General features: G+C 32.8%; 1 protein-coding gene across 11 annotated transcripts; it reads right to left on the minus strand.

Moving 5' to 3' along the window:
- Window positions 1-399: 399 nt before the first annotated feature.
- Window positions 400-6,356, minus strand: LOC110604099 (plant cysteine oxidase 4). 11 transcript variants are annotated; one of them, XM_043952054.1, is made up of 8 exons: window positions 6,219-6,356; window positions 5,576-5,718; window positions 5,308-5,423; window positions 5,139-5,222; window positions 4,826-4,954; window positions 4,504-4,651; window positions 848-1,051; window positions 400-737 (listed from the first exon to the last, which is right to left on the minus strand). In XM_043952054.1, exons 4-8 carry the CDS (start codon window positions 5,205-5,207, stop codon window positions 616-618), a joined length of 672 nt encoding a protein of 223 aa, XP_043807989.1. In that variant the 5' UTR covers window positions 5,208-5,222; window positions 5,308-5,423; window positions 5,576-5,718; window positions 6,219-6,356; the 3' UTR covers window positions 400-615. The 11 variants fall into 11 exon arrangements, with proteins under 11 accessions (XP_043807989.1, XP_043807991.1, XP_021597886.1 ...); XM_043952056.1 differs by having other exon boundaries at window positions 4,826-4,989; XM_021742194.2 differs by having other exon boundaries at window positions 4,826-4,989; window positions 5,130-5,222.
- Window positions 6,357-10,248: the final 3,892 nt, after the last annotated feature.

The following is a 10,248-nucleotide window of genomic DNA, read 5'->3' on the forward strand; positions in this document are numbered from 1 at the left end:
ATTTTCCTGTGGGACGAGTGCAAATTTTGCAAAGGTAATTTCAACCTCGTCACCTCCCAAATCTCGGGTGGAAGCTTGCTTCTTGAAAGGGACAAAACGGCCATATTGAGCTTGACAAGGTCATCCACTTAATCCAACGTAGATTGAACATCAGTGCCAATGGAACAATGTAGAGCAGAAAATCAAAATAAAGAGCTATGAACGACACTTTTGATTTGTATGATGTTGTCTTGATTTCGACGAGTGAACAGGAAATGGATTGTTAACTTGGGCACTTGGGAACCTCAGACTCATCAGATTAAGAATATAACCAATACAAGGGTTTTTTTTTTTTTTCTCCATATCAGTTAGGAACCACAAATTATCTCTACCCGTACATATGAATAGGCTACACCATGCTGGGGCCGGAAGTAAACCATATAGCATTGTAAATGAGGCATTTATCACAACACACAAAAACCTTACAAAAACCAATGGCTAATTATTACCTGCCAAGTAAAGTTGACAGCTAACTTTCCAGCAATCGATTCAGGGGTTACCCGTTTGTTCATCTAATCTGATTAATGGTTTTTTACATCCTATTCAAAAGAGGGAAGAGGGAGGAGGAAGGACCTTTTAACGCCTAATATTAGGGCCTTTGTATACCCCTCTCTGGACCACAAAGCTTTCTGGAGGTTGAGTTTCTTCTAACCATGCCACTTCAGAGGGTTCTATGCCGCACAATTGAGCTGTACCTTCTGCCAAAAGAAAAATACATGTAGATATAACAGAATTGATAATGTCGTTTGCTTTTATAGAGAAAGATTGCCATGGGTGAAGAAGACTGAAAAATAAATGATATTATTACCTGGTAGCACGCTTCCAGGGACCCTTCTAAAATAAGAGCAGTGTCGCCCATCTTCTGAAGAATATGGGGGTGAAAGAACATCAAAAAGAGCACATGGTGTCAAGGCTTTGAAACAGTGAATGTTGCCACCATTATTGGGATAAAGAACTGTTGTGCCACAGGGTGCAATCATTTCGCAATCTCTTACAAGTTTTGCAGGTCTTGCTGTAAATTTCCACAAACCAAACTCAATCTTTGACCAAGGACACAGAAGACAAGAAAATTGAGAACAAGTACTCAGACCAACATTAACCAATGGGAAACATCTAATCGTTGATTCCAAACTAGTCTATTTTGGCTATATCGTTCTTTTTCATCATTCAGTTCAGTTTGAAACTAGTCTAGCGTCAATATTCAAAAATTGTAAATCTTTTGGTGTAACTTTCCACCACATTCTAAATCTCTACCTTTTCCTCCTTGCTCCTTCAACAATGAAAAAAAGGGGGCAATAAATTTAACTTTCATAGGCACAAAATTGTTAACATCTTAAACTCAGAAAATTATGCGGTTGTGCACAGCTATGACAAGTATTACTAGATACCCAAGTGAAATCTCAACAACAACAAGCATAGCATGTCTACAATATTTCTAAAACGCAAGTTATATCAAGTCCCTGAATTTTTAGAAAATTCATTAGTTCGTCTCTATTTTAAAATTATTCAATTAAAATGTCCTTAGAATTTGTAAAACCCAACTCCTTAGTCTTTTTATTAAAAAAAAAAAATCACTAGCTGTCTTGAATATTTATACTGCTTAGTTCCTATAATTTTATTTATAAGTATTATTTAGTTCCTACAATTTTAAATATGTATACTATTTACTTTCTCTGACAGAGGCTAAAACAAGATAATTAGCGATTTTTTAACGAAACGACTAAAGAATTTGATTTTACAAAATATAAGAATATTTTAACTAGGTGATTTTGAAATGCAGATGAACTAGTGAATTTTCTAAAAACCTAAGGACCTGATAGTAATTCTCCCTATATCAAAACCCCAAATGACCAGTTTTCATCCAATGAAATTTACATCATATCTTGATATCTTCTCCCTCCAAAATACTTAGAAAAAAAATTCTTAAAAATTTAAGAGAGAGAGAGAGAGAACAACTAGTCAACACAATTGCCAATTTCGACATCCATAAATATGTTGAGAATATGTATCCAAGGTTACAAGAGCATGGGCTCCATTTGACATTGAGGTTGGGGGCTAAAAAAAGACAGTTTTTGAAAAAGCATTATTCTAGATGCTGTTAAACTACATAATTATTTTGGAGTTATAATTAAAAAATGTCGATTATTTAATACCTTCTAACTAACATATTTAGGAGGTACTTTTTCAATAGCAGCTCTAACAACAATACCAAACATACCCTGTAGTGATGCAAATTTGATTTTACATTGCAAACTGTTATGCTGCATGTGGAAGATGAAGCAATAAGAGAAGGCAATGAGTGTAAAACTAAATCTAAAAATAGTTACATCAAGGAGAAAGAAAGTTGTTATGATGGCAACACTTGCAAATTCCTCAGCTGTCAAGTTGACTATCACACTGGTGTTAATAATGTTCATTACTCCAAGTAGTTTTACTTTAGTAGCACCTCTAGAAGCAATTCCTTTGTTGTCCCTAAATTCAAATAAGTTGGTGCTAATTCTACTCCATGATAAAAACCAACAAAACTGATCATCTCCTTTGAGAATACATTGTCAAAAGGCATTGTCTTGTCAGTAGCTATTGCAGTTCTCTCCTTTGAGATGAGATGCTGAATTATCAGTAAAGATAATCTTTGAGGAAATTTTAAATGTACCAACATGCTACTGAATATTGTAGAAATGGATTGTGAGTTGAAACTCTTATAAGTTAGTTCTGGTTTTGAAAAAAAAAATAGTAATAATCATAGGTTAATCCTGGTTTTAAAAATAATAATAATAATAATCTCCAAGTCTCCTTTTGGATATCCTTGCTAGATGTATTCTAGTTAGGATTTAGCTCAGGCCATATCTTCTGCTGCTCTATAGTTGGATTACTTCAGTATTTGATATCCTGTTTTAGGACTACTTATCATTGTATCAGGCTATGTAGCAGATTAGCAATCTCCATTTTGATTTTTCAAATAAAAGAATCACTAAACCAAAAAAAGAGGAAGGGGAAAGGTATTAGCAAACTTTATATAAGCTATGAGAAAGGATAATTGGCATCAGAAGGAGAATTGGGAACTAAATGGAGCCAAAAATAGGTCAGCCAAGTGAGTAAGTTTGGGCGTTACCACAAGTCCCATGCACAGACTGATACCAAAAGCATGCCTTAAACAGGTGCAGATTTCAAGTTTTTGAAATAACCTTTTTAATAGATTATACCATATTACATCAAAGTATCTTTCACAATCCTGCCACAATGCTTCTGTAAATAGATATATTGCCAACAGGAAGTGAGGTAGAACAAGAAGAAGCCAAAGGATCAAGGGAAACAAATTCTCAAAAATTTTATCAGTTCTCTGTAATAACATAATAAGCTCTAATATTATAATACCTACATATAGTATCACTAGTCCTAATTGAAACTAATTAGAAATGCTAAACAAATTCAAATGAGGAAAATAATAATAAACCTAATAGACTAATTTAACAATAAAATATAAACCTAATATTTTTTTTAATGATAAAAGCCTAGGCTTCCTAGTTCCACAATGAAGATAATTCCTAATTTTAGTCTCTTTCTGATATAGCATTATGAAGTTTCTTACATCTTTATGAGGGCCAGTATTATTAAGGCGAGAGGCGATATTAAAGCAATGGGATACCCTATAGCCTTAGGCGAGAGGCGAGGCAAGAGCCTTTTTCAAGTGATGCGCTATACCTACATATATACATATATGTGCGTGCATATACACATATGTGTATGTATGTATATGTACATATATATCTATACATATATGCATAGATATTGTATAATTCCTTCTTAATTAGTTAGCATAATTATAAGGATATATATTCTTAATTAATTAGCTTATTATAGGCACACTTAAATATAAATATGTAATACTTTTTAATATTAGAATATACTTGAATATTGGAAGTCAACTATATAGATATTATATTATTTCTTTCCTAATTATATATATATATTCCTATTATTATGATAACTAATTAGGACTTAGTTATCATACTTATAGGGATAACATCTCTAACTAATTAGCCTAATTATAGGATATAAATCCCTAATTAATTAGCATAATTATAGGGATATATCTCCTAATTAGTACCTAAAATTTAGTTCACCAATCAGCTACTTCAAAAGGAAATATGGATTAGGTTTTCGTGTTTAAAAAGAAAGGAAAAAAAAATCCATGCATGTTATTTTCAAGAGGTGATGCATTGCTTCATACCTCAAGATAAGTGTGGAAAGACACTCGCCTCTTGAAAGAGGCCTTGTCTGGTGCCTCGCCAGCACCTTTAATAACACTAACAAGTGCAGTAACTGCACTTATAGCACACGTGCACAAATGAACTCCAAAAAATATAGCAATTTAAGATTGTGGACACAATGTAATAAAATATCATTTCCAGTCACAGCTATTAAGTGATATAGTTGCAGAAAACTACTGAGGCAGATAGGCACCTTGAGAGGAATCATCAAATCCAGGGAGATCAAGCCAATCATATGACTTTACAAGCAATGAACCATAAAGAAGCTTGCTCAACACGGTCATCCCAGGATGATTGTGAAGTGGTATGATAGAGGAAGGTGGCATACAAAATATTCCTATCTGCAACAAAGTCCCAAATGCAAAAAGAAAAAATATTATGAAGTCAGTTTTCATCTTATACAAGTATAACAACTACACAAAATTAGAAACCAACATTTGTAGAGTTAAAAGGACAATATCTCAATTCAAATGCAGCAATAGCAGTTAATGTCTATTATGACATTAATTGCTTACAGAGAATCTGTCACACTCATGCAAGTGCAAATATTTGATTGCAGGTGGGTACTGATGACTGCCATTACGCCCTTTTCTGCCATTAGTACCATTTATAGATCCTCTCCATTGACGAGCCAATTGCGCCTCCTGTTCGAGACCCGCATTAGAAGGCTTCATTTGATCTGGTAAAGCATTATATAGAACTAGAGAGTCAAGACAGTAGATATAATCCAAGTCAACGCAACCATAAATTATTTTGGACAATAACAAAAGACTTGCTATTCAAAACAAAAGTAAGTGCAAGTATAATTTACTCCCCCACCTAGAATACCTCGAACTTTTTCAAGAGCTTCTTCTGATATTGGACCATCAGTTGAGAAAGAGCCTTTGCAAGCATCATACAATTTTTGAACTACTGGCATGATGCGAAGAATGTAGCAATAACCCACTAGTCAATCTAATCACAAAGTACAAAGAAGCTGACTTGTAGTGGGACTTACAGATCACCACCAACTTGTGCAAAAATTGATCATCCAAATCAAATAACAACTTGGATCCTCTAGCTTACAGAGGTGCAATACATTCCCCTTCTCTGCAACAATTCCAAAATGCAGTCCTACATAAGCCAAAAGGACAATGATATAGATGCACGGCAATTAATCAATCCCAATTTCAAAAAAAAATAATAATAAATAGTTCGCACCACCTAGAAGACCAATATGTAGAGATTAAGAAATTAAAATAAAAAGAAAATACGCAAGAGGACACCTATAACAAACGATAATATTCTTGCTTTTCTTCCTTTTCACGAGAAAAGAATCCATGCCACAGCTTTCCCTGTTTTACTTCCAAGTATTCTGATTGATTCCCAAGAAACCCAGAGTCCAAGATGGTGCAACAATGCAACGAACCTGCCAATTAACTTGTCTGCTTTAAAAGGAAAACTACCGTGGAAATTACTCAAAGAATAAATCCCCAGTTTGCATTTCGTGTATCTTTAGCTTAGATTTATTGGCAATACATCAAAAATGAAGTTAAATATCAGATACCCAGAAGGGGAAAAGTAGCAACCCATACAGGCAACTAATCAAACAATACACTGAAATCAACCCCAGCAACTCAAACCTTCAATTGTCCAGATCAAATTCATACACAACACAACATACACTGATACACGCGTGTATACACCTCCAGTTTCTTTGGTAGCACATCAGAAAATTATGCGAAAATCAGATGACGAGGAGAACTAGTAATTTCATTTGACCAATTACTCATACCATAAATTAAACCCAACACCAGGAAATCAAAATTCAAATCTTCCATTGCCCATATTAAAATCACACATATATTACACATGTACATACACGTACACATACATTGAGAGAAAGAAAAAAAAAAAAAAAAAGAGTACCAAGGAGGGATAGGGAGCTTCGATGGGTACGACGATGAAACTGATAAGTAGAAGAATCAGAAAGAGAGAAAGCAGAGGCAAGAAGAAAGAGTCGCAACCTGAAGCCGAAGGGAGAGAACTTTTACGGCTAAAAATCACTCACCTGTGACACCTTCAGTGATCATTTTATCCCTCTTAATATTATTTAATTACAACTTTGCCATTAAGTAATTTTCAAAAAACTTTCTGCAAAATTTCCAAATTATTTACCTGCAACAATAAGATTATATTTATAAGTTAAATTTTTTTTTGTTGAACTAATTTTATTTAATCAAAGGAGACATTATCATAAAACTAGGTAAATTTGATAATTAACATTAGCTTGTAAATTGTAATTATTTATATTTAATTTACTTCGAAAAATATAATTATTTAAACAAATTACTTTAAAAATTTTATATTTAAAAAATTAAAATTATTTAAATAACGAATAAAAAAATAATAAATAAAATCCATAATTTTACCATCTTCAACATTAAAATAATAATATCTCGATTTTTTATTATTAAAATAATAAATAAAATAATTTTTATTACATAAAAAAATATTAACTATTTAAAATGATATTTTAAATTACTTTATCTTTTTTTTGAATGACTTAGATGTTTAATGAATTTATTTTTTTAGTTCGATGCATCCGGACTCACCAAACGCTCAGTAGTCAGTAACCAATCAATTCTTTTCTTAAGATTTAGGTTTGGATTTTCTTAAATTAAAAAAGAAAAACATTAATGGTTTGAGCATCTAAAATTATGTACACCAAATAAACTATTTTTTAAATATTATTTAAATTTTTTTTAGTATTTATATATCTCACTAATAAAAAATTTTCTAAGATTTATCATAATTTTAATTAAAATATTATATATTAGTTAATTAAACATATTAATAGTAGTAGATGTATCATAAATATATTTGTAAAATTATAATATGTTAATATTTTGTTTTATAAAATTAAAAAATAATTGTGAAAATAAAGCAATAATAAAATTATTAATAAATTTTTATAATAAATTTCTCAATTATATTAAAAATTATAGTTATGAAAAAAGCTGTAATAAAGCTTATAATATATGGTTAATATTTATTGATCTCATCGTTAAATATATTAGATAGTTTGACAACATTCTCCTATAAATTATTTACTTTTTATTATTCATTAAATAATTTTAATATTTTATAGTATTTTAATAAAATTTTCTTCTCAAGTTAGTATTTTATACTATTTTAATAAAATTTATGAAATTCATTTTTTATTTTTCATATTTTAAAAATATGTCCGTAAATATTATTTTGGTCTAAATTTGGTACCATTTTAATAAATAAAGTATTATATTTTTTTTATTTGCAAAATACTTTCTAATTATTAATTGAAAGATAAATTTTAAATTTATATAAAAATTATTTTGATTATCGATTCTAATACAAGAATCATTAAAGGTTTAGAAGTTTGAATGAGTTTCTTTGTGACCCGGTCCAGATTAGAAAGGCCTTCAATACCTATTTCAGATTAAAGTTCTTTTGGGACTCATTGTTAGGACTCAGTTTTTCTTATTCTATTGGGATTCAATCAAAGAATCCAAATCATATTATAATTAGACTACCAATAAACTATTTAAAGGGGCAACCTCCAGGTATGTGATCTATCTAATCTTTTCTCTAAATTCGCCTTGGATCTTTTACTGACTTAGGTATTGGAGGTCTTGCCCACCAAACTGCACGATGTTTCTTATTGTTTTGTAGATCCATTACCCGAAGGAAGAATCAAAGCAATATCATTGGCATCGCCTGTGGGAAACGAAACATTTGTCATATGAATACTAATTTTATAATTGTTTGCGTTGATTTTTTCTTTCTTTAACTAATTCCTGACCTCTTCACCCCTAATCCTAACAGTGGATAATAACGATATCACCGAAGCAGGTAACAATGGGAACCTTACCAGTATGGATTTATGCCCTGAAGACAAGTCCCTAACACGGGAACAACTTCTGGAGAATTGAAGATGTTGACAGAACTTTTGAAAAAATGAGATGTGGATGCCATCCCGCAAGGATCTCATGGCATCCATATTAAAAAAAAATAAAGACGATGCATGGGAGAGGATAGCAGAGAGTCGAGAAACTGTCGGAACGAAGTCTAAAACCCAAGAAGAAGGTATTTAGATGCAAGATTGATGGATGTGGTAAGAAGATTTCAAAAGGAGCAGCCGGAACAATTGGAGGTGTTTATCCCCTTTCTGCTGAGATTTTAGCAGTAGCCATTTAGCAAACTTCCACAGAACCATGCTTCTGCAGAACGTCAATGACATGGTTCTTTACATGGTCTTTCTATCTACTCTCACTAGACTAGCTCAAAAGTGGTACCAACACCTCTCAAACTAATTTCGTTCATAATTTCAAGGAATTAACTTACGCCTTTAAATAATGATTCATCACATGTATTCCCCTCCTTCCCCTCACCCCCCAAAAAGTTATCATCTAACCTTAAAAAGTTAATACAAGGAGAGGAGGAGTCCCTTAGAAGCTATGTGGATAGATTCAATATGGAGGTCATCTAGGTAGACAACCTGAACCATAAAATAGTATGTGAAGCCATAAAAAAGGGATATCCTAACACAAGATTTATGGAGTCTTTGATCAAGAAGCCAGTAAGAGATTTAGATGATGAAAAATAAGTCCAGAAAGCAGAAAGGAGAGAGAAGAAGAAGTTCGAGGATAGAAAGGGGACATCTGGAGATAGGGGAAGGGGGGTACTTAGTGATAGGAAAGAGAAAGGTTTCCCCTAGAGCTAGCTTTTGAAGTGAGTTAGACCTGGCCCAAATTCAACACTACTATAATATCTTTGCATGATCCTCCACCTTTTTGCTTTTGATAATCATGTCATCGATGTATACTTCCACTATTTTCCCTATATGCTCTTTGAATAATCCGTTCACCAGATGCTGGTATGTGGCCCCCGCATTCTTGAGACTGAAAGGCATGACTTTCTAACAGAAGGCTCCTTCATTAGTAGGCTGTTTTTTCGGCATCTAACCCCTCATCATGATTTGATGGTATCCTAAAATTGAATCAACTAGGGAACAAACAACATGTCCAGTAGTTGCATCGACTAGTCTGTTAATGTAGGGGAGAGGGTAATAGTCCTTTGGGCATGTCGTGTTTAAATTTGTGAAATCAACGCATATCCTCTATTTTTCATTTGCTTTTTTTACCAGTACTATATTTTCTACCCAAGTTGGGTATTGGACTTCTTGGATCAGGTCAGTTTTTTTTTTAGTTTACGCACCTCTTTAGCGATTATTCTTTGAAAGGGGAAAAATTATGTTTCTTCTGCTTTATTAATTTGGCAGATGGGTTTACATTGAGCTTATGAGTAATGATTGTGGGATCTTTCCTGTTACGTCTTCTGATTTTTCAAGAAAAAGTTGATATGTGGCTCTTTAGAACTTTTAGGACTTTGGCATGATTATCCCCTTCCAATGCAGAGCTTAACCTGACCAGTTTTCCTTCTTCTAACTCCTTTGCAGTCACCTCGTCCACTGGTTTTGGAGAAAAAGTATGCTTAGGTTTCTCTAGAAGATCTATGGCTAGAGAAGTCTAGCAAATCACATCAGTGGACTGCCTATAATATTCTTGGACCGATTTTTTATTCTCTCTTATGACTGCTATACCTCTAATGTTAGGAAGTTTCAGGCATAAATATTTTATACGAATGATTACTCTATGGTTTTTCAAGATGGGTCATCCCAGTATTGCGTTGTACGATAGAGGGATATCAACTACTGCAAATTCTACATAGATCTCCCTTTTGAACTACTCTTCCTCAAGAAATATGGTTAGATTCGTGATCCCCAATACTGGTACTGACTTATCTCTCAATCCTACCAAAGGGTAGAGAACCCTAGATAGGTCCTTCTTCTTATCTAAACCCAACTTGTTGAACACTTCTAACGTTATTAGGTTTACAGAACTCCCTGTATCAATCAAAA

The sequence above is a fragment of the Manihot esculenta genome, chromosome 16 (assembly GCF_001659605.2).
Source record: "Manihot esculenta cultivar AM560-2 chromosome 16, M.esculenta_v8, whole genome shotgun sequence".
Lineage (NCBI taxonomy): Eukaryota > Viridiplantae > Streptophyta > Magnoliopsida > Malpighiales > Euphorbiaceae > Manihot > Manihot esculenta.